Genomic DNA, 24,124 nt, shown 5'->3' with positions numbered 1-24,124 from the left:
ATATTGTCAACTAATCCACACTGTACAAAGCAAGGAGCAGGCCAAGCAAAACACCATCTGCAAGCTGATCCCCATGCCAGCAGCCAGGAAGCCACCTCTGATTAAGGCTGTCATTTGTCTTCCCTTTTTCCTTAGTTCAGAGTGGCAAAGGCAACCCACAAGCACTGGACCTGGCTGTAGTTGAGGAGTCACCTCCCAGGAAACTTTGTTAAATAAATGGGCCGTGGCTTCTGAGAAATCTGCAAAAGTCATCTCCGTACACAAGGGAAAGCTTTGTAAGGGGGGTGGGCACAAACTTTACTAGTTAAACCCATCTCATATAACCTGTGTAAGTGGTGGAGGATTGGTATTAAGGTAAAAACAAATTACACATGCTTATTTTTATAGATTGTAATGATTAAGCTTGAGTTCCATTGACAAGTCATTTTAATAAATCACATCTCCTATGGATAAATACAGAGTTCTTATTTCTAGAAAGGTAGTTCATAGACTTTTACTAGACTTTACTTACTAGTTTACTACTTAACTGTCTTAGCTTGAGCTGCTATAATGAATACTAGACTGAGGGGCTTAAAACAACAAACATTTATTTCTCACAGTTCTGAAGTCTGGGAAGTTCAAGATCAAGGTGCCAGCAGATTCGGTGTCCGGTGAGGGCCCTCTTCCTGGTTTGCAGATGGCTGTCTTCTCGTTGTGTCTGTACACAGGGTGGCACTAACCCCATTCATGAGGGCTCCACCCTCATGACCTTGTCACCTCCCAAAGTCCCCACCTCCAAATACCACCACTTTGGGGATTAGGACTTCAACATCTGAATATTGGGGGGACACAAGCATTCAGTCCATAGCATTAACCATAGATGAATACTTAAAATTTTCAGGTAAGGAAATCAGGGCCCAGAGGTGACCTAACCCAGAGCTAGAACCCAGGGATCTGAAGTTTCTGTCCCATATGTCCTTACCAAATGGACAAAAATAGTACTTACAGATGTTGAACAAAATGGGTTTTGTGGTATTTATCAGAGTTATATACCAATGCTTTGTCTGGGTCAGCTCAAGGAAAAGTGTTAGCTTCAAAAAAATTTTTGCTACAAGAGCTTGAGATTTTAGATCGGAAAAAAAAAAAAAATGACACCTTTTGAAGGGAACTTGAACCAGATATGCTCGTTCTAATTCAAGAGAGATGGTGTCTAATATGTGGGCGTGGTGCCTGGCCCAGAGTGCACACTCGGTGTTTGAGAATGAGTGTGAACCAGAAATAGACTCGAAAGTTCCAAGTCAGTGTTTTTTCCCCAACACGTTAAGAGATGAACTTTCTAGTTAGATGGTACAGGTATAGTAAGTCTCAGGGTGACTGCCGATTCCACCTGTTCTCAGGTACCTTCCTCTCTGTTCCTTAGCTGCCCCTGGGTCGCAGAAGTCATGGAAATACCTCTGCATTCCAGACTTGAGACCAGGAAGTGAGCAGAAAACAAGCTCACCCAGCCAAGATAGGTGCCACCTGCCTTACTGTTAAGTGGGCTTTGGTGTCAGAGGAAGGGCCAAATCCCGGCTGTCACCTCTGGGTCAAAATTCTGTCATCAAAAGAACAGGAAGTATCACCCCAACTGCATAGGGTTATTCTAAGGATTAAATTAGATCACGTAAATAAGAGGTGCTGGGCACGCGCGGTACTTGCTACAGAGCAAGAGCCCACGACACAGCAGCTGTTAATGTTACATAATTGGTTATCTGATTTCCCAGCCTACAGCAGACTGGAAGCAGCAGATTAGAAAGGCCTGGGGGACTGCTTTCGGAAGGCCCACTGTCGGCAGGAAAAAGTGACAGGTCGCAGCCTGACTACAAGGGAGGCAAGAGAAAAACTATAAAAAGCAGGAACAAAAACTCAAAAGGCACAGCCGTCTGGGGCATTTACTAAAAGACAAAGAGCCCTCCTCAGGTCAGTAGCTTCCGTAGACTCCATACCTTGTACGCTGATAGGCACTCATGCGGACAGCAGTTGTGTGAATTTTCCTTCTCTCTCCAGCCCCTTCCCCACCCCAACCCAAAAAATAGGAGTGGGGGTTGTAGCTTGCCTTTCAGTTGAGATGCTCTGACCAAATGCTTCCAGGTAATGAAATCCACAAAGTTAGGGCCAGCAGAGAAGAAGAGAGTACAGTGGGCTCCTTTGGTGATCTGGAAATTAGCCAAGTTCAAGTACAGCAAAAGAGCTGTGATTTTTAGCGCTACGGAGAGAAGGATGTCCCCTGCCCCACTGACCACTCCTACCTCCACCTTTATCTCCTTCAAAGTCAGGATGAGAAACACAGCCTTGGAGAACAGGCTCCCAGGTTCTGGCATGTGGCAGAGACAGAGGGAGGGAGCACAGGAGACGGCCGGGCTGCGGAAACGCCAGCCTTATCTGATGCCACCTCCACTCTAGTGTCTCGTCCACCACCTGGAGTAGACACCTGTTTTTGTTTGGTTATTATTATTATTATTTTTTGATTGAAGCCTGAGTTGCTCACTTTGAAGCAGCACAGAGAATAAGTACCTGAAGGACATCCCTCAAGTGATTGGCAGGGCGAGCTGGGACGTGGGCAGGCCTTCCAGGATCAGAGAAGGATTTAGGTGGAGGTTTCTCCTAAAGAGCATTCCTCACACATCCCCCAAAAACGTTGTCTTTATTTATAGATTATATGGATCTAATACTGAACTATGTTGTTATGTACATCAAAAAGATACACACACACAAAATTAAACAAGATGAAGAACTTAGTCACACTCCACACAGACATAACGTTGAGTGAAACAAACGAGACACCAAAGAGTGCATACTGTATGATTCCATTAACATAAAACTCAAAAAACAGACATAACTAATGTATAGCATTAGGAGTCAGGCTAGTGATTATCTTTGGGGAAGTACTGATTGGAGGAAAGACCATGACTGAGCTCTAAGATGCTACTAAAGTTTTATTTCTTGATCTTGATGCTAGCTGCACAGATGTTTCAGTTTGTGAAAATTCATTAAACTATACACTTATGATATGTGCACTTATCTGTATATATTAGACCTCATTAAAAAAGATTTAAAACAATATTTTTCTCAAAAAAATAAATAAATAAAGAGCATCCCAAGGCACGGGAACTCCCAGAGCCTGCCCAGCTGAGGACCCACAGGCTCTTTCCAACCTAGGTGATGGACCATCCCCTTGGCTGGGGTTGGCTCAGAAACTGAGTGGGCATAAACTCACCAGCCAACAATTTTCAGAGTGGATGCATGCAGTGGCGATCAAGGACACAGACTCTGGACCTAGATGGAGGTCAGATCTCAGCCCTGCTGCTTAATTGCTTTAAACCTAGGTTTTTCCATCCATCAAATTGGGGGAAATAATGGTACCTCATCAAAGGGTTTCTCTGAGAATTAAATCTGCTAACAGGCACTTAGAATATTGTCCTGGCACATGGTGTTCACTGAAAAACGGAGGGTTAGTATTTCATCCCTATAGCTGACTGGGACTGCAGAATTAATTCACTGTGGGGCTATCACTACCAGAATAAAGTGTGCCCAGCAATTCTGTACACGTGAGTAGCCCTTGGCAGCAGGGAGTTTGGGAAACAAAAGGCGGGGTTGGGGGAAGGGCATCCAAAGAATTTTCCTGCTGTTAAAACAAGAGGGGGCCCAATATTGTTAGAAACCGGTCCACATTATTGCCAAGAGGGAAGTGAAATTTCTTTTAGGGTTTCCTGACCTATTGTGTGTTGCCGATGTAGTACTGACTGACCGGCCACCTTACAATTCTTGTGGTAGGGTCTCCCTTTTTTTTTTTTTCCCCCAAATGGGGTGGAACAGAGCTTGAATAATAAATATTTAACAGGGACACTCCCTTTTCGCTGTTAAAATAATCTTTGTTTTAGTGCCTTAACAAGGAAGACTGGGTTGGGGTTTCGGCTGCCAGGAGTTCACGTGCACAGATTCTCAGCAGTTTCAGGTGCCAACTACCAAGCACGAGAAAGCATAGAGATGGAGGTGGTGGAGCAAGACGCCAGGGGAAAGGGGAGTGGGTGTTCAACAAAGATGGGGTGCTGGGTAGGACCCCTCCTTTATTACGGGAAGATCTGGGCAGAGGTGCGGCTTCCACTCAGGCAGCTCGCCCACATTTGTGCCTAGTCCAGTTTGAAAAGGTCTCACTGGGGACATGTCCCCTTTTCTGCCTGCACTTTTGGGTTCCATCCGTGGTGACACTGACTTGTCTCTTGTGGAGAGGGAAAATTCACACACCATCACGCAAGTGGGCACAAACTTTATTTCTTTTTAACTGAACTTGCTTACGAGCCTCCGTTTAGACTGATGGCGGAAACAACTTAATCTTTTTTCCATTTCTACTGTTGGCCAAAAAAAAAAAAAAAAAAAATTTAATCTTTTTTCCATTTCTTCTAATGGTGGAAAAAAACGTAATCTTGCCATTTCAAGGTAACGCAGTCTCTTCCAATAGAAAGTGCAGACTGTCCATTTATTGCTTTGTCAATTCAGGATTTAAACCTAGTCATTCGGTTGAAATTTCCCGCAAGGACTATTGGTTTTCCTCCAGGGTTCTCTCCTACCTCCTTCTCTACCCCGAGATGTTGCCTGGGTGCAGGGGGAGTTTAGGGAACATCACAGGGGCAAGTGGGGAAGCGTGTTGGGGTCTTAACTGCTTCCACAGCTGAGATAACTTGTCACTCCAGGTCCAGGCCCGGGTCCGGGGCCTGAGTCTCTGCCTTTGGGTTGCTGGATCTCTGCATTCGGAGCCTGTGTACCCACCCCCAGGCCATCTCTGGTCCAGCTGCCCCTGCAGCACTTCCTCACTTCCTGCCGGGACTTAACATGTGTTCACAGTTCGTGAGGAGCCAAGGGTGGCCCCCTCAGAAGCCCTCTCTGTTTAATTATACCACCCACCATTTCCACTGTGCTCAGTGCCCCCAAGTCTAGAGCACTTTGGGGGCCTGCATTCCCCCACGGTTCCAGTGGGAAGTGGGCCTAAGACCCCCCCACCCAGGGTGGAATCCAGGGAGCAGTTCAGCCTTCTTCCCTGCCCTCTTCTCTCACCAGGCCTCCTCCCTCACTCCAGAAGGAGCTCCTATCTCTTCTCTGGGTGGCAGGAAACAGCCCCTCCCTCCCCACAGCTTGTAATACAAGCCTCTATGCTCTGGAGTTCTTCAAGCTCTGCTTCCTTGGAAGCAGAAGTCTCCCCACCCCGCCCCGCTTCTCAAATCTCATAAAAGCCTACCTGGCTCTGGCATGAAAGCCTGAAAGCCTTGGCGTTCAGACCATTTCACAACTGAAATGGCATTATTTTGGAATTTACCAGCGAAACATTGATTGCTCGTGTGCAGGTTCCACCTTCTGCCTAAAGTAAGGGCAGCCACGGCTACTTGGGTTGAGGGCCCCAGACGGCAAAAACAACCCAGCGTGACAAATGCATTGGACGATATTGCAGAATATTGTCCTGCTGCGGGTGTAGTTCAGGACAGCCAGACCAGGCTCTGGTGGGTATGGATCTGCCTGGTGCCTACACTGTTGAGAACCGTGTTCAGTGGGTGGAGGGGACACAGCGCAGAGATGGTGGGGGGAGCCCAGTGCTCGTGTCTTATTACCTGAGTCAGGGAACTCCTGCCCAGGGGCTCTCCACTCAGGGGTCTCGGGGGAGATGCCATGTTTTGGGTTCATATGCTGATGGAGTGTGATGTGAGTGCTTGGTCACTTCCCAGCTCTTAGGAAATCAAAGTGGGCAGTGTGGCAATGGTCCCTCGCCTGGAATAAATGAAGTGAGAAGTGAGTGATGTGTCTTACCCCCGATCTGTTCAGTGCATGTGTGCAGGGGGTGCACACGTATGCACACATAGGTGGTGGTTGGGATAAGTGCATGCCTGCCATTTAGTATTTATTTTAGTCATTGCAGGTAGCTTACAAAGTAAATGGGAGGGGAAAAATATATATATATGTATATATACACACACACACACAATTAGCCCTGTAGTCAGTGTGATAGCCTGTGAAATTTCTTGGCAACCCTTAGCAGTGGCATAGATCACATAGGAGGTGACATCAGGAGGGTAGGTCATGGGCTGGGGTCTGGAGCCCTGGTGTCTCTTTCTGCCTTTGCCATTAGCTCTGGGGCCAGGCAGCTGTGACCTCTTCTTCAAAAAGAGGAGGGTTCACTGAAGACCACCAAAGACCCTTCTAGCATTGACATTCTGTATTCAAGGAAATGCTTCCCAAGACCACCATGTGCTTTGGCACCTGACTCCATCTCTGTTAAAAACTGACAGTGGGAGAAATGATAAAAGAATACTAATCATTTTAATAGACCACATGGAAACAGTTATTCATTAATAAAATTGACTTTGACTCAGAGGCTTGAATTGCCGCAGGGTTTCAGTGCCCAGCTCCCAGCCCCGCTGCCCACCCAGATAGGAGCTGTATTTCCAAAGGAAAACGGAAAGTTCTGCTTGGAAACGCACGATTCCCTAATGTTTTGAGATCATTGAAGGTTATTCTGTTCATATTCAAGATCATGAACTGGGCCCCCTATTTAAATCCTTCTACTTCCCAATTACCATCATTATGACAAGAGGAATATACAGACTTGGGGTGGGATGGGGGCGTCTGTCATGGAAGGAGCCATCTACATGCTAGAAACGTCAGGTAGATTCTAGAGATAATAGTGCAGGGGACCCAGATTTTAAAATGCTGACCTACCTGGAATCACCACCTGGGAAGGAGTTTTCCACCTGCAGAGGAAGAAGAACCTCCCCCCCGCCAACCCGCCACCACGTTCTTCCCTTTCCCCACGAGCTCCTTGACACTCCCAGGCTCTGGTCAAAGGAAATGGAGGGAAAGAGGGCCATGAGTCTGGTGGTTTGCAACCTCCTTTGGAAATTGGAAACACCTGAGAAATTTTTAAAATTCCCCCTTGTCTGGGTCCCATTGCCAGAGCTACTGATTTAATTGGTCTGGGGTCAGCCTGGGCAGTGGGTGTTTTAATGTGCTGCCAGGTTGAGAACCACTGCAGCAGGAAGGCAGTAGGTGGGAAACGCTCCTTATGCCAGCAGGGGGTTGGCTCTCACTCCCACGTGGGGCGGACAGCGTGCGCAGAAGTTTAGCAGTGGGGTGGCACGGAGGGAGGACTGCCCCCAGAGAAAGGGGTGCTGCACGGTGAATTTGCTGCCACCTCCCGGCCCCTCCCCAGGACAAAGGGGCTCCTCATTTGACCAACCCAAATCTATCTTCTCTCTTTACTTGGATGGAAAAGACTTGGTGAGGAAGGAACACAATCTCTAGTAGAACTTGTTTCAACTCTCAGGTGAAGTCTGGACAGGGAGAGAAATAAGAATGCTTCATAATAATAGAAAAAGGAAATGGAAATGGAAAACATAGGATGGCAGAGGTCACACGTGCAGATATTTCAATCATGGGAAAGGATTAAGCCCTCTTCTTAAAGGCCAAAACCTGTGAAACTGGCCTGGTCTGGCTCTGGGGTGCTGCCTTCCCTGCTTTGCAGACCTCACTCTGCTCGGGTGATGTAAAGAGGAACAAGGTGTCTTGTGGTGTGCAGGCTTCCCTGGTCTCTTTCTGGATGGCCTGTTCCATCCACTGGTGGTGGCCTCTGTCCATGTGGTGGCCTCATGTGGATGGAGTGTGTGGTTTTCCTGGGGTGGGGTTCAGCCTCCTTCCACCTCCATCTTGACTGGGACAATCAGGTCTCCCTCTGAACTCACCGGTGGTCCTTGCCCTCCACCCCCTCTGCGAGGGGCATCACCTCACTTGGCCAGGGCAGCCCCTCAGCTCCTGCCCATGCTCTCACCTTTGGCTCCTCTGCATGGAACCATGGGAACCACTGAGGCCACATGTCCCCTTTAGGATCTGTAGGGAACTGGACTGGGGTGACCATATGTCCTTCCTAGACACACTAAGCCACTATCATAAGCTATCCTAGAAAGCCTTCTGTCTTCAGATATCCATAGGCCTAGATAATTAGGGGCATTTTAAAATCAAGTCTTCAAGTTTGAATATTTTAGAGAATAGAGAAAAGAATTTATTTTATAAATGCTCTTATACCAAAACATGACCAGAATATAAAAAGGAAGTAATTTCATTTTAAAATACAGAGGTAAAAATCTAAAATAGTAACAAACCCAGTCTAGACGTAGGATAAATGTACAACACATAAACAAGTGTGGTTTCCTCAAGGCATGCAATGGTCATTCATTTAAAAATAATCTTGTAACATTAATCTTATTATTACTCCAAAAATATGATCCAGTTAAAGTCAAGATGAGGGTAACTCAATACATTGCTACTAAAATTTACCTGGTTGAATGATTTTGTGGGAATAGGAAATTTTTAAATACAGGCATACCTTGTTTTATTGCGCTTTGCAGATATTGCATTCTTTACAAATTGAAGGTTTGTGGCAACCCTGTATCGAGCAAGTCTATGGACACCATTTTTCCAATAGTGTTTGCTCACTTTGTGTCTCTGTGTTACATTTGGGTGATTCTCACAATAATTCAAACTTTTTCATTATTATTGTATTTTTTGTGGTGATGTGTGATGTGTGATCTTTGATGTTATTATTGTAATTCTTTTGGGGGGGGACACAAATTGTGCCCATATAAGGTGATGAACTTGAAAAACGTCTGTGCTCTGACTGCTCCACCAACCTGCCATTCCCCCATCCTTCTCCCTCTCCTCAGCCTCCCTATTCCCCAAGACACAACAATATTGAAGTTAGGCCAATTAATAACCCTACAATCGCCTCTGAGTGTTCAAGTGAAAGGAAGGGTCGCACGTCTCACTTTAAATCAAAAGCTAGAAATGCTTAAGCTTAGTGAGGAAGGCATGTCGAAAGCCAGAATAGGTGAAAATCTAGGCCTCTTGCACCAAACAGTAGCCAAGATGTGAATGCAAAGGAAAAGTTCTTGAAGGAAATTAAAAGTGCTACTCCAGTGAACACACAAATGATAAGAAAGTGAAACAGCTTTATTGCTGATATGGAGAAAGTTTCAGTGATCTGGATAGAAGATCAAACCAGCCACAACATTCCCTTAAGCCAAAGCCTAATCCAGAGCAAGGTCCTAACTCTTTTCAATTCTATGAAGGCTGAGGTGAGGAGGCTGCAGAAGAAAAGTCTGAAGCTAGCAGTTGTTCATGAGGTTTAAGGAAAGAAGCCGCCTCCGTGATGTAAAAGTGCAAGGGGAAGCAGCAAGTGCTGATGTAGAAGCTGCAGCAGGTTATCCAGAAGATCAAGCTAAGATCATTAATGAAGGTGGTTACACTAAACAGCAGATCTTCAATGTAGATGAAATGGCCTTCTATCGGAAGGTGCCATCTAGGACTTTCATAGCTAGAGAGGAGAAGTCAATGCCTGGCTTCAAAGGACAGGTTGACTCTACTGGTAGGGGCTAATGCTGCTGCTGACTTTCAGTTGAAGCCAGAGCTCACTTACCATTCTAAAAATCTTAAATCCCTTCAGAATTATACTAAATCTACTCTGCCTGTGCTCTAGAAATGGAACAGCAAAGCCTGGATGACAGCACATCTGTTTACAACATGGTTGACTGAATATTTTAAGCCCACTGTTGAGACCCACTGCTCAGAATAAATGATTCCTTTCAAAATATTACTGTTCATTGACAATGCACCCAGTCACCCAAGAGCTCTAATGGAGATGTACAATGAGATCAGTGTTGTTTTCATGCCTGCTAACACAACATCCATTCTGCAGCTCATCGATCAAGGCGTAATTTAGACTTTCAAGTTTATTATTTAAGAATACATTTTGTAAGACTATAGCCGCCACAGATAGTGATTCCTCTGATGGATCTGGGCAAAGTAAATTGAAACCTGGGAGGGATTCACCATTCTAGATGCCATTAAGAACATTCATGATTCATGGGAAGAGGTCAAAATATCAACATTATCAGAAGAAGTTGATTCCATCTCTCACGGATGACTTTGAGGGGTTCAAGACTTCAGAGGAGGAAGTAATTGCAGATGTGGTGGAAATAACAAGAAGACTAGAATTAGAAGTGGAGCCTGAAGATGTGACTGAATTGCTGCAATCTCATGATAAAACTTGAACAGATGAGGAGTTGCTTCTTATGGATGAGCAAAGAAAGTGGTTTCTGGTTTCTTGAGATGGAATCTACTCCTGATGAAGATGCTGTGAAGATTGTTGAAATGACAACAAAGGATTTAGAATATTACATAAACTTAGTTGATAAAGCAGCAGCAGGGCTTGAGAGGATTGACTCCAATTTTGACAGAAGTTCTACTGTGGGTAAAATGCTATCCAATAGCGTTGCCTGCTACAGAGAAAACATTTGTGAAAGGCAGAGTCAACCGATGCAGCAAACTTCACTGTTGTCTTATTTTAAGAAGTTGTCACAGCCTCCCAGCCTTCAGCAGCCCCCACCCTGACCAGTCAGCAGCCAGCAACATCGAGGCAGGACCCTCCACCAGCAAAAAGATTCGGACTCGCTGAAGGCTCGGGTGATGGTTAGCATTTTTTAGCAATAAAGTATTTTTAAATTAAGGTATACACATTGTTTTTTTAGACAAAATGCTACTGCACACTTAACAGACTACAGTTTAGTGTAAACATAACTTTTGTATGCACTGGGAAACCAAAAAATTTGGGTGACTTGCTTTATTGAGATGTTTGCTTTATTGTGGTGGTCTGGAACCAAACCTGCAATATCTCCAACGTATGCCTGTAGAAGAGTAATAATGAGGAACTTGCTTTACTAATTAGTAACCTTTACTTCAAAGCTACAATATTTAAAGTAGTGTGGTACGGTTACTGAAACGGATCAGTGGAGCAAAGTAGAAGATCCTAAAATAGATCCAAGTGCACATGATAATTAAATGTATGATATTGATAAAGATAAAAGTAGTATTTGAAATCAGTGGAGAAGAATGGGTTATTTAGTAAATCGTGTTGCGATAACTGCTTAAACATTATTAAAAGCAAATAATACCTTTATTTGCAAAAATCCAAACGGGTTGAAAGAAAACATTTTCACATTAAAAATTAATTTAAAAAAATTACTCGGATAAATTTAGTTGAATATTCATATATAATTGTAGAAGGGAAATCATGAATGAAAAGTTTCATCAGTTTGACTGCTTATGTTGTGTAAAATTTCTGCATGTATGCCAAAACAAAAGAGAAACCCCCATCCCTGCCCCATCCCCAGTGCACACTCCAAAAACAAAATATAAGAAAAAAAAGAAACAGATAATAAGCTGGGAATACTGCTTGTATCAAACATGACAGATATAAGGTTAATATTTATAGTATAAAAGTGTATAATATATTAGGGGCTCCTAGTACTTTTAAGACAAAAAAAATCATAGAAAAAATACATTGATAGTAAATTTTGAAAGTCTTGGAAAAATTTATGTCTATGAACAGCCAATTTCCTTCTAGACGTTTACCCTCAGGAATTAAATGTACATATTTGTAAATACACATACATTAGGATATTTTTCAAAGAGTTATCAATAAAAGCCAAGAGAAAACAAACAGGAAAATGAAAAGGAAGGAATGGAGAAGGGAAGAGAGAGAAAGGAAGGAAGAAAGAAAGGAAAGAAGGAAGGAGGGAAGGATGGGAGGAAAGGGAAGAAAAGGAAGACCTTTAAATATCCTATAATAGGAGATCGGTTAAAGAAATTATGTTATACTGATAACAGTTGACAACTGGTCAGTAATTAAAAGTAACCTGGAAAGATGTTCACAGTAATATATATAGGAATTCTTTTATGAAAACAGCTATATGTAAATACATACACAAACATATTCATAAAGATATCTGGAAGCTTCTATGCCATAATGTTAACATTGGTTACCTCTTCATTAGTGGTTTACAGCTAACTTTTCTCAATTTTGCATGTCTTTTCTCTCTTTTTACCATGTTTAGTTTTAGTTTTGAAATTAAAAAACAATTATTTAAAAAATGTTATTCTGAGAACTTCTGGCTTAGTACAACAATCCCAAGACTGCAGTCTAGTCTGTAGAGATTCTCCTCATCCCTCTCCAGTCTCACACCCTGCCATGTTCCAGCTCCTGGTCACCAGCTCTAGGAAAATGTCCCTGACCACCCAGGCCTTTCCTGCTTCCTTCTTCTCTGAGCTATAGGTGATACAGTACCTCATCTTTATTTTTTAAATGTTTCCCATGTGTTTTCCAGTCTCCAGAAAGAAACTATGAGCTCCCTGAGGGCAGGGGTTGGGCCTTGTAATTCTGCACCTCCCTTGGGCTCCAGGCAGAGCTGAGTAGCTGCTTCAAGGACAGGGGCTGGGCCTGAATTCTCTGGCTGGGAGAACTGATGAGAAAAGCCGTGGGCCCAGGAGGTCATCTAGGGCAGCTGGGAGAGCTGAGGAGGGCAGAGGCCACAAGTACAGCACTTGTGAGGTGGGTTGAGCCGGCCTTGTCCTGGGAAGGAAGGCGGGGGCCTGCTGTCGTGGTCTCTGCAACTCTCCACCTTTGCAATGCTCCCTGGGTGATTTGTCATGTTAACTTGTGCTTTTTGTCTCCATGTGATGCCGACAGGTTCTCACGTTCCCATGGACCAGCCCTGCTGTCGTGGTCTCTATGAGTTTGAGCCAGAAAACCAAGGAGAACTAGGATTTAAAGAAGGGGATATCATTACATTAACCAATCAGATAGATGAAAACTGGTATGAAGGAGTGCTCCATGGGCAATCTGGATTCTTCCCCATTAATTACGTGGAAGTGATTGTGCCTTTACCTCAGTAAATGTGTAACCCAAACTTTGGACGTACTTTCATAACGGAAATGAATTCACACCAGTGTTCTCTCAGTGTGGTGTTCTGTGGCATTCTTGCTCTTTGACCAGCTTAATGACTTTTGTATGTGTGTTCTCTTTATAATGTATTTTGTATCCATTTAATTTGTATAAATGATTTTCCTGTCTTAGCTACATGAAAATACCATTTTCTTTTTTTGCTGACTATCCTAAAAGTCATTGGTTAAATAAATGTATGTGCTTCTTGTTGCTAAAAATAAAGGGCACCCATTGCAGTTTTGTTAGTGAATTGCCCATATTCCTCAAGCTGTGATGGAATGCGACACTTGAAACTAAGAACTGCTAAATATTTTGTTTCCTGACATTACTGATGGCATCCGGTCTTTTCCCTTCATGGTGTTTTAGCTGACTTGTGAATAGCCCAATAAACATGACACACTGTGTTGGCAAAAAGGCCTTGATTATTCTTAATGTTGAATTGATTTTTAAGCACAGTCATGCACAGCTGCAAACTCCTCCTGTGCCCACTCTGACTTGGGGTCCAGCTTGTGACTTGTTTGGCCTGTGCGATCGTAGCAGGCTGGATACAAACGGAAACTTGAAACAGCGCTCAGCCTTCCCACCTGTGCTCTTGCACCTGCATCTTCACCAGGAGAACATGCCCAAGCTAGCCTACCGGAGAGAGACGTGGACCAGAACTGAGTTACCCTAGCCAACCTCCAGACCTGTGGGCAAAGGTGAGGAAGCAGGGACACTAATCTACTACAGTTCTAAATATAAATAAGTACTAGATATTCTTAAATGGATCAAGTTTATTTATGTGGCTTCCTCTTCCTTGAGGATATGTTCTTCTGAGATTTCTCCATCCCTCAAACTAATGGACCCCTGAGAGGCACATCTTTCAATTCAATAGGTATTGCCAGGTGTATTTGACCCTTAGCATGGACACTGCTTAGCTTCAAGCTGGGATCCCATCCTCACTTCTGCCTACTCCTCATCTCTTGTTTTGCTATAGAGGCAAGTGGAGTGAGTCCCAGGAGACTCACCTGGTGTCTGTCCTTATGAGATCACGGCTGGCCATGTGCCTGGTCTAGGTCCCAGTGGATAACTGGGTTTTGTTCAAATCTCTCCTTGGGGGTACTGAGCAAGGCCAGCTTGAGATCTGGCCTTTGGGCGGCACCAAGGGTTGGTCTCAATGGGCTGACAAGGGAAATGTGATCCTACTCAGTGTAAGTAAAAGTACAAAGAGCAGGAAGGGGGAATAAAAAGCCAAGTCTAAGAAATAACAAGAGATCAGCGAAGGAGATCAAATACTAACCTCAAGGCCAAGTCTAGAGGGCCGAAATAGGAGCATTAGAGAGATGTCAGAACATAGAATCAAGGGAGTATTCGAGGGCAAGTCCTAATGAAGTGTGTCCAGTAGAAAGGTGCATGGGGAATTATCTGCCTGGAAGAGGCCCCCAACTCAAGCCAAGTTCCATTGACATAAAGGTTCTTCTCTGCCTCAGAGGTAAACCGTGGGGAGGGGGCTAAGAATCAAAGTGGACGTTATGGCTCCTTTAGGAAAACTTGTTCCAGTTCCTGGGATTGTCCTGGGACCAAGGGTTCTTGGGGATATTCCTTTGGACTTGGAGTAATTCAGGCTTAAAATGTTCCTCTCAGGAGCCACTTTCATTTCCCACCCCACGAGCAGGAAGAATCGGTTATGTTCACCTCCATGGAGGTGGAAGAAAGACCACCTTCCTGGGCCAGCTGTGTCATTTGCTTTACGTGCATTTTCTAGTTTAATCTTCATTAAAAACACTAAGGCAAGTTGCAATGTTCCTATTTTCAGGTGAAGAAATTGAGACTTAGAGAAGGCAAGTGACTTGCTGCTGAATGAGTATCACAGAGCTCAACTCTAAAGGCCATGCTATTTCTGTACCTGTCAGATTGATCTTTTAGCGTGTCTGCCCCACATATAACTTCTACTTCACCCACTGTGGAGGGACCTATCGGCCACCCTGAACATTGTGACCCTATCCACTGGCCACAGTTGATTGGACCAGGGATGTGCATCCACTGTTTCTTTTTCAGTAGTGGTAACTGGAACCCATTTGCTACAAATTAGGTGGTCAATGTCTTAGTCCAAGGCCCCACCTTTGTTAATGTCTCTGGGAATGTAGCTACCCTGGCAACTAGAAGATCTCTTATTTAGTGTACAGCACTGTAAGTCTAAGCCCCCTTGGTGCCTCCCATGGGCCAGTCCCTGATGATAACTAATGACGTTGAGCACCTTCTCATATGCTTATTGGGCATGTGTGTCTCTTCTTCTGTGAAGCGTCTCTTCAAATCTTTTGACCATTTAATTTAATTTATTTATTTATATATTTTTTGGCCGCACCACGCAGCATGTGGGATCTTAGTTCCCCGACCAGGGATCCAACCCACACACCCTGCAGTGGAAGCGTGGAGTCTTAACCACTAGACCACCAGGGAACTCCATCTTTTGACTATTTTAAATTGCTTATTATTAACTTGTGAGAATTCTTTATATATTCTGTATATGTCTATATTTATATTAGTATGTTGTTCTTAGAGTATCTTAATGTTGTTTGGTCTCAGTTGTAGAACCTCTGATAAGCTATGTTGGACAACATCGTTGGACATAATTTCAGGTGGGAAATAGAATACATAGTAAACTTTAGTATTGGTGGTTGGAGTGGATTGATTAATGGCCTCCAAAAAGACATGTCCCAGTCATAACCTACAGTACCTGAAAATGTGAATTTGGAAATCAGGTCTTTGCAGATGGGGTGTTAAGATGAGATCATCCTGGATTAGGGTGGGCCCTAAATCCAATGACTGGTGCCTTTATAAAAGAAAGGAGAGGAGGATTTGTCACAGAGCCAGACACAGGGGAGAAGGCCATGGGGAAAGCATGGGGAAGCTTCCATGGGAAAAGCAGAGAAAGATTGGAGTGATGCTCCCAGAAGCCAAGGAAGAGGCGAGGAAGGATTCTCCCCTAGAGCCTTCATGTGGAGCACGGACTTGCTGACACGTTTATTTTGGACGTCTGGGCTCCAGAACGGTGAGAGAACTAGTTTCTGTTGCTTTAAGTCACCCAGTTGTAGTCATTTGTTACAACAGCCCTAGGAAACTAATCCAATGGTGTTCATTTAGTTATTATACAGTTTCAACTCATTTCAGAGCTTTCTAGGGGCAAAATCCACCCTGTCAATGAGGACACCCAAAAATGTAGTAGTTGGTAAGGCAGAAGTAGCCTCATGAAGATGGGAAATGTCTTCCTCCAGTTGACCATAGGCTTAATGACTAAGCCCAAGATATAAATGGAAGAAAAATCCAAAGAGTGCTGGGGTATGTGTGGTGGACACGTCTCCACTTGGGATGCCTCCTCCATATAGACGCAGCTCTTTTCGTGTGACTTTCTTTCCCTCTTTACACCCTCTAGCTCATGAGCCCTGGGTCCAGGGGGAGCTTATTCTGACTGACGAGTTTAGAAAGAAGAACTGAGCAAATGTAGCTCAGCCCCTCCCCTCCCCTTCTCGGGAGCTGCTCATCAGTGGAGAGCACACGGAAAGCTCAGGAATAAAGGCGATGTGTGGTCTTCCTACACTTTGTTATTACTGCTCCATTGGTTCAAGGTTTGGACAGAGGAGTTCCGTTTCTTGGTTCCCCTTGAACACCAACACTTACTATACTTTTCATCTCAGTGAGGTTTATTATCTTACCATTTTATCCCACTTTAGTCTACATATATTTATTCGATCTATACGTACATATTTATAACTGTCAGTGTGAAGCCACAGGAATGGTAATAGCTGAGAGCCCACAATGAGAGGACGCGGGGCTGCCTTGCTCTCAGCTATACTGCCTCTGCCTCTTGGCTCTCCCAGTGTATCTGGATGCAGCTCAGAAAATGACCGTTCTTCAAAGGCTCTTGTGACTCTTGAGATTCCAAAGATGGAGGGGTTAGTGCTCCCCAGAACCTTCACCAGAAAGGTGACACATCTTGCATACCTTAAACTGATCATTCTAAAAACCACAGTCTCTGGTTTACAGAGCCAGGAGGAGGCTAGCAAGAGGCAGCCAGGAGGGTACCACACAGGGAGATACACCTACAGAGGGACCATTCCTGTGAGGTCCCAGGCCAGACATGGTAAAGAATCAGGTGATGCTGAGTCTCCCACAAGATACCCATGGTCTCCTTAGCTTCCTGGCAGGGTGAACGGAGGACATTCACAGCGCACAGCTCTGTTCCTTCATCACGAGGGCCATTGTCGCCAGAGCAATGGCTACTAGTGTATCTCATCAACCCGCTGAGTTTCAGTTATGGGGATAATTCCCTTCCTCAGTTTCCAGCATTCATATAGAATTTTATATAATATCCATTTAGTGATTTCAGTGGGGAATGGGTAGGATGAGTGAAACATTTGAGTTCAAATCATCTTGGATCAGAAGTCTCTACCTGACCTGACATTTCATGTCAATATCAGGGTTTTTTTTTTGAAAGGAAAAATTCTTTTCCATTTTCTTTATTTATGCTTTGCAGAACACTAGCCATTTTGTTCTCAATCTTCCTGACACCATACATGAATTTGGGGATACTTGTTTCATGGAGTTTTTTTGGTTTCTTTCTTGGTTTTTAAAAACAACAATAAAAATACACTGCTCTGGCACATATTTAATGAAATAGCATTTAGCAATTTCATCGGAAAGGCTGAATAAGTCCCTCTCTTGCTTTGATGGTAAACCAGAGACCCAGGCTCGGATTGAATGTCAAGCTTGCCTTGGAGGATTCAGGGGTGGGTGTGTCTTTCAGGCGGAAGTTCACAATGAAAGAGCAAAAGAACAGAGCTGAGAAAACATCCTTCAGGCCGGAGCCACTGAACCCTACTATGAGATACCACCTCACACTGGTCAGAATGGCCATCATTAAAAAGTCTACAAATAACAAATGCTGGAGAGGGTGTAGAGAAAAAGGAACCCTCCTACAGTGTTGGTGGGAATGTAAGTTGGTGCAGCCATTGTGGAAAACAGTATCTCATTTGCTCCTTCAGGCAGGGCTGTATCTTACCACACCATTGTATTCCCAGGACCTAGAACATAACCTGGCAAAAATAGATTGTCAATTAATATATATTGTATTTTGCTGCATTGAACTGAATTGTTCTCTAAGCCTAAAGCTGACTGGACATAGATGGTGGCATCTGAAGGAATTTGGTTCTTCACACTCATCCATAGAACATTTTTTGCCTGAGTCTTGGTAAAGAAGGGATAAAAATGCTTAATTGGCTATCCAAACTCTCTCAAAGTTAAGTGTGTTTTGCAAAACTTAATACATAGAAATGTTTTTATTGAACTTATATTTGAAAAAAGACTTTTCAAGTATTTCTTTGTGGTGTTTCCAACCCAAATATTGCCAATCTGACAGAGTAAGGGACACGTAGGGAAGCAGACTAAACAAGCGGGTCTCATTTTGTGGTGCAGGGTGAGTGACACGCCATGCAGCATGGGAGAAAATGCTTTTGTGCACAACTCTTCTTGACGACTTGTAAGAAAACCAATATCACATTTTTAAACAAAAAAGTGTACAGAGTACTTTGCACTCTGTTATTTTTGCTCAAATTAATCAATTCTGGAATAAAACCTTGGACTCCTAGAGTTGTCAGAGATGATGTGCTAGGTGTGAATTTTTCAGGAAGCTAAGGGTGAATCGTTAAAGGAATATATGGTGACTGCTTTTGTTTTCCTTTTCTTACAATTTAACCCTTTGGTGAGTGAATATTTTTCTAAAATGTAGCCTGTACTTCCATACATCCATCAACAGAATCTAAGGAACAAGTGAATTCATAGATAACCTGGATTCATGAGCATGAACATAGCCCTGTACAATGATACTGTGATACTCTCAGGCCCCACCAAGATGAACAAAACTGTACCAGACTTATGGTGTCTTTTATTTCTTTTGTGCCTTTTACAGTTTTTCTGTAGCACCTTTATGCTGTTAGTATCCCTTTTCTCTGGAGGTATTCTGTCCCTTTCTAATTATAGCCTCTAATTTACCCTTGAAAACTAGATGACAAACATGTGAGAACTATGCGCAAAGAATCAATAGTCTCAAATGAGACATAAGTATTTGCTTATATGCAATATACTTAAATCTGATGTCAGTTGGATGCTCAGAGGCCTTTTTTGTTCTGGTTGTGGGGAAATGAGGAGAGACTTCCAGAGCTGGGTTCTAGATTAAGAAGATGTTTCTATGTTATACAAGCAAAGTATAGAAACAATCTCAGAAGTTAAAGTGGAAGGACCTCTTAGAACTTTCTAATTTTTATATTTCACAAAATAATGGAGAAAAGTGATGCTCAGAGAGGTGAAGTGACTTACCTGGAGTCCCCCAATGTGTGGCCAAGCCTGGACAGGTAGCACATTTCCTGACCACAGCTCCAGTGTTCTCTACACTGGCCTTGTGCCTCTAAGAGAAGAAGATAAGGTTCTTGTCAAGGGTAAAGGAGATGAATTCAAAGGCACTAGTAAATCCACTCTTCCTAGAGTACCTATGGTTTGCTCATGTTCCATGGTAGAGTCTATGTGCACATATATGTCTGCGTATATGTACAGGTTTATCAGAGTATGAGATGCACATAAAACTGAGGTCAGCACCTTCCTAGCCCTGGAGACCATGTGAAAATCAGCCTTGGGTCTGGGGCCTGGAGAGCTTTCTGGCCCTGAGAAGGGTCACCAAATCCCAACTCTATTCCTTTGCAGCACTTTGGGGGACTATAGCTTTCCCTTGACCAATCCCAAAGATTTGGAACTTTCTAGAAAGGGCCTGTCTAACACCACCTCACCCTCCTGACAGAGATTTTGACTGGCTCAGACCTCCAGTGCTGCAGCAGTCCTAATTCCTAAGACTCCTGACTTGAAATGATGGATCTGGCACCTCTAAGAAGGCGTGAAATCACGGATCTGGCATGATCTGATCCCCAGCTCCTTGGGGATCTGGGTGCAGGATGAGAGGAAAAACCAGGAAGGGGAGTGTGCCAAAGCACACAGAGCCCCTCACCAAGTAGAACCACTCCTGTCGCACCTCCTCCCAGGGGTTTTTTTTTTTTTTTTTGCTTATGAGACAGAAGCCTTGAACACGTTTTATAAAGCAAATTTTTGTTCCAAAGAAGTACTCTGGACAGGCAGAAAACTATCACCACTGGCTGAGCCTGTTTCCCATGTGGGGCGGGGCACACCTGAGAAGCCAGTTGTGGTAGATGCTGTTGGTGCCGGAGCCCTGTCCAGACCCTCGTTATTGACAGGTACAGCCATCTCCCAGCTTACGTGAGTGTGGCAGCCCAGGGCTTATACCTGAGACCTGCTCTGGAGCATTGCCTTTGGCTTATGAGAGCTGCTTAGGAGGTTCCCCTGCCATCCAGCTCCAGTGGAAGCAATGACTGTCACGTGCGTACAACAACCCAGTCCTGTTGCCTGGAGACAGGGCAACTCTATGGTGTAGCTTTGGCTCCAGGATCCCTGAGGATCGGGAGAGGGCTAGACCTTCCCTGGGGCATGGGCTCACTCTGCTCTCCGCCCTTCCCTATCCTGCATCCCTTGCTCCCTTACAGATCTTTCCTGTGAGAGCACTCCCCCGGCAATCTCACACCCCTAAGACACCATGCTCACCTGACGTTTCCCCTGATGCATTCTTCGTTCCTACTTCAGTCAGCTCTAACTTCTATAGGATTTGCCTCCAAGGGCTCCTTTTCTCCAAGCCTCCGACACAGTCTTCTTGAGTGTGCTTTCCAAGTCCATCTCATGAGTTCTGCAACCAGAAAGAGTAATTCTGTATCAAGAACAAATTCAGGCCCAAGCCCTGAAGGGATGTCACCTCTCTCTTAGGGTAAAATACACACATACCCCAACAGAAGCATCAGAAGTTCACTAGTAGGAACTTCCCTGGTTCTGTCTCTCTCTCATACAAATGTTGCATTGTTGTGCTTGTCTGGTTGCAGTCAGTAGGCAATGCAGGGAGTAAGGGTAGGAAACTCTGAGACAGATAAGGGAAACCGGGAACTCAAGAAGATGGATTTTAGGGAGGAAACAGAACTTGGTTTCTTAGACCTCTCAGGATTGAAATGCACTGCCTTTGTCCCCAGGCGGTGGGGTTCTCACTGGGGGAGGTAGTCCAGGAGCTGGGCAGGGAAGGATCTGAGCCCCATCCCCCATCAGAGATAGATCGGTTGGGCAGTCACACCCAGTGGCCTGATCAGATTTGGCTTTTTGGGGGTTCATTCTCTTCTGTTCTTCCCACTCCCCAATCTTCCCCCACCTCCATGCCTTTGGCAATGTCTGTTTAAATATTTGGGCAGGCTTCAGGGAAGAGGGGAGAGTGGGTGCAAATGACTGAGGGATGGCTCTGCGTCTACACTTGGGCAGGGTGATGGAGAGCCCTCTGGGGTAGTTAGATGGTGAATCTGAGGACTGCACGTGTGAGGTCCAGCCCACACATAGAGGAGGAGCAGAGGAATTTGTGATCCTAACTCACAGTGCCTTAGCCACACACGTAGGACTGACTGCAAGACCTGCTAGGGTGAACAGGAAGGCAGAACTTCCATCAGGGAACTGGTGATGTTTTCCCTTCTGCTTTTCACTCCCGACCAACTGTTCCTTGAGGGGGCTGGCCTGATACTCAACGGCACTTGTGGGAGAGCAAGCCTCAGCCCTGGTCTCCCTACTTGATGTGGGCACTCCCTAGAGGCTCCAGAATCAAAAGTGCCCAAGGGAAAATGAGACAGGAGCCACTAATACTTTAGAGCAGAGCAGCTCAGATGTTTCTAACACCCCCACCAGCCCCCGCTCCAGAGGCCTTCTCAGGGCCTTCCTGAGTCACAGGAAGTGCAGGGCTGCCACTGCACAAGCATAATGTCTCTTTGAATTCTCCATTTCATCTTGAATATGCATGTAATTTCTGCAATGGACTCCATTTGGGAATGTGAGTGACGTGAGAAGCGGTATAGTCTAGTTGCTAAGAACGTGCAGTGTTTAAATCTTTCTACATCAGTCTCCTCATTTGTAAAGTGGAATAAAAGTTATACCTACCCCATAGGCTGATGTGATGACTGAGTTAATACAAGCAAAGTACCTGGAACGGTACCTGGTGCATTGTAAGTGTTTGGAAATGTTAGCATCATTATTCCTCTACCCTACCCTGATAGGAGAAGCACAAAGTCAATCCTCATTATTTGCAGATTCCATATTTGTGAACTTGCCTACTTGCTAAAATTTATTTGCAGCCCCCAAATCAATGCTGGCAGCACTTTCATGGTCCTCTGATGAGGGGTGAACATTTTGAGTTGCCTGATATGCATTTTCCCAGCTAAGCTCCATCAAGGCCATGCTCTGCCTTCTTGTTTCAGCTCTCATACTGTAAACAAGTACCCTTTGAGGGCCTATTCAGTGCCACTTTTCACATTTTGGTCTTTTTTCTTGGTGATTCTGCTGTTTAAAATGGCCCTCCAGAGCAGTGCTGAAGTGCTGTCTAGTGCCCCTAAGCAGAAGAAGGCTGTGATGTGCCCTGTGGAGAAAATCCTTGTGTTAGATAAGATACCCGTGTTACATAAACTTCATTCAGGCACGCGTTGTGGGTTCAGTGTTAATGAATCAATATATATTAAGTAAGACGTCTTTAAGGAGAAACACACATATGTATTCATTGGTTCACGAGAATATAGTGACCAGAGGCTGGCAGGAATCTAACCCTGTATTCTCCCCAGGAACAATGGTCTGGTATTCCCAAATTCACTATAAAGTTCCCTTTACTTTAGAAGAACATAACTGATACGGTGAATAAGGAGAATCGACTGTACATGGGTGCATTCTTTCTGGTTTAGCCCAGTCCCCCCCCCCCCCCCATGACTAGTCTCCCCACGGCCGCCTGCTCCTCTGCCTCCTTCATACTGAATGTCCTCTGCTAACTTCTCGCAAGATTCCAGCCATTTTACGTGGACCGTCCTGGAGATCCTCCTCTTGGCCAGAGGAAGTCACCGAGTTAAGGAAGGCAAGATAGGGGAGGTAGGCGGGCAGGGCCAGCTCCTCTCCGTAAAGCTCTAACACCACCTGTAATGTACCAAACACAGAACAGGCAAGAGAGCAACTTCAGAGATGAACAAACGGAGGCCTTAGAGAGAAGAGATATGGGCTCCAACCCTGACTTTGCAACTCACTGTGTACAAGTTATGTTAGCCCCTGGGCCTCAGCTTTCCCATCAATGAAATGGGTATAATGCTACTGTTACCACAGGGCCCTTATGAAGATGAGTTGCACATAAAGAGCTTGGCACGTGGCTGGCACACACTAGGCACCCAAGGAAATGATGACTGTGGTAGGACTTAGCCGGGGGCATAGTGAGACTTTCCAAGCAATCCCGGGCCCTTGGATTTATACCTCTGAGATTAGGCCAAGGCCAGGGACAAGCGTTCCACCTTACTTCACTTCCACAAGTCCACGAGGAAATTCACCCCACTCCCGGTGCCTGACACCTCCACCCCAAATCCCAGGCCCGGACACCCCATGGTTTGGGCAGCTGAGCAGCTCTGTTACCCAAGCTTGGCTCATAGGAAGTGGCACCAGGTACCCGCTTACTAGGCACCCCTACTGGTCGGTCGCTGGTGGTCCCTGGCAGCCAGGAGTCCGGGTGGTGAGTCCACCGGCCCCTGCACGGGGTCTGCGCTGGGCGCCTCCGGAAGCGGAGGCGGCGCAGGCCGGGTGGGGCCACTGGTCTCCGACTTTGGTCATGCCTGGCCGGGAGCGCCGGAGGCTCGCAGGCACGAGCCAGCGGTTCCGGGCAAGCCTCCGTGTGGCCGCTGGGCCTGATTTAGCAGAGTCGGCGTCCGGGCCCTGGCGGGGCGGGTGGAAGCTCGGGAAAGTGCGGGGGGTGGCGGGGGGGGCGATGGCATCCCCGCTCCCGGCTCCGGCTGAGGCGGGGCGCCCCGGCTGGCTCGCGGCGCAGCGGCCCCTTTCCCCTGAGCGCCTGCCGGCGTCGGCGGTGGCGGCGTCGGCAATCCCGGCTCTTGGCATCACGCCTGGCGGCCGGCCCAAGGCGAGGAGTGGCTTCCAGGAAGCGGGCGGCGGAGCGTTCCAGCCGAGTCTCGCCGTCGCCGCGGCCCCGCGCGCTCCGAGCGGCCTGGCCCGGCCCCTCACGCGCTCCGTTCGCGCCCCCGGCGTCCCCTGCACGGGCGGAAGACGCGGGGCCGGCGCGTGGGCGGGCGGGCGCCCGTGCGCGCCGTGCACTTGCCGGGCGGTGCAGGTGGCGGCGCGCGCCCTCCGCCTCTGGGC

General features: G+C 45.7%; 1 protein-coding gene across 3 annotated transcripts in view; it reads left to right on the top strand.

Annotated features, from left to right (window-relative positions):
* SH3GL3 (SH3 domain containing GRB2 like 3, endophilin A3) overlaps positions 1 to 13,225 on the top strand; it is a 141,575-nt gene extending 128,350 nt beyond the window's left edge. For 2 of the 3 annotated variants that reach the window (XM_059915355.1, XM_059915358.1), the window contains one exon: positions 12,581 to 13,225. In XM_059915355.1, coding sequence (XP_059771338.1) covers positions 12,581 to 12,786 — 206 coding nt within the window. In that variant the 3' untranslated portion in view covers positions 12,787 to 13,225. Of the gene's footprint in view, positions 1 to 1,742; positions 1,882 to 12,580 lie in introns of those variants that run through there. The other variant, XM_059915356.1, reaches the window with a different exon arrangement.
* The last annotated feature ends 10,899 nt before the right edge of the window (positions 13,226 to 24,124 follow it).

This window comes from Balaenoptera ricei, chromosome 2 (genome assembly GCF_028023285.1).
Source record: "Balaenoptera ricei isolate mBalRic1 chromosome 2, mBalRic1.hap2, whole genome shotgun sequence".
NCBI lineage: Eukaryota > Metazoa > Chordata > Mammalia > Artiodactyla > Balaenopteridae > Balaenoptera > Balaenoptera ricei.
The sequence above is the reverse complement of the archived record's forward strand: the minus strand, read 5'-3'. Positions and strand labels throughout refer to the sequence as shown.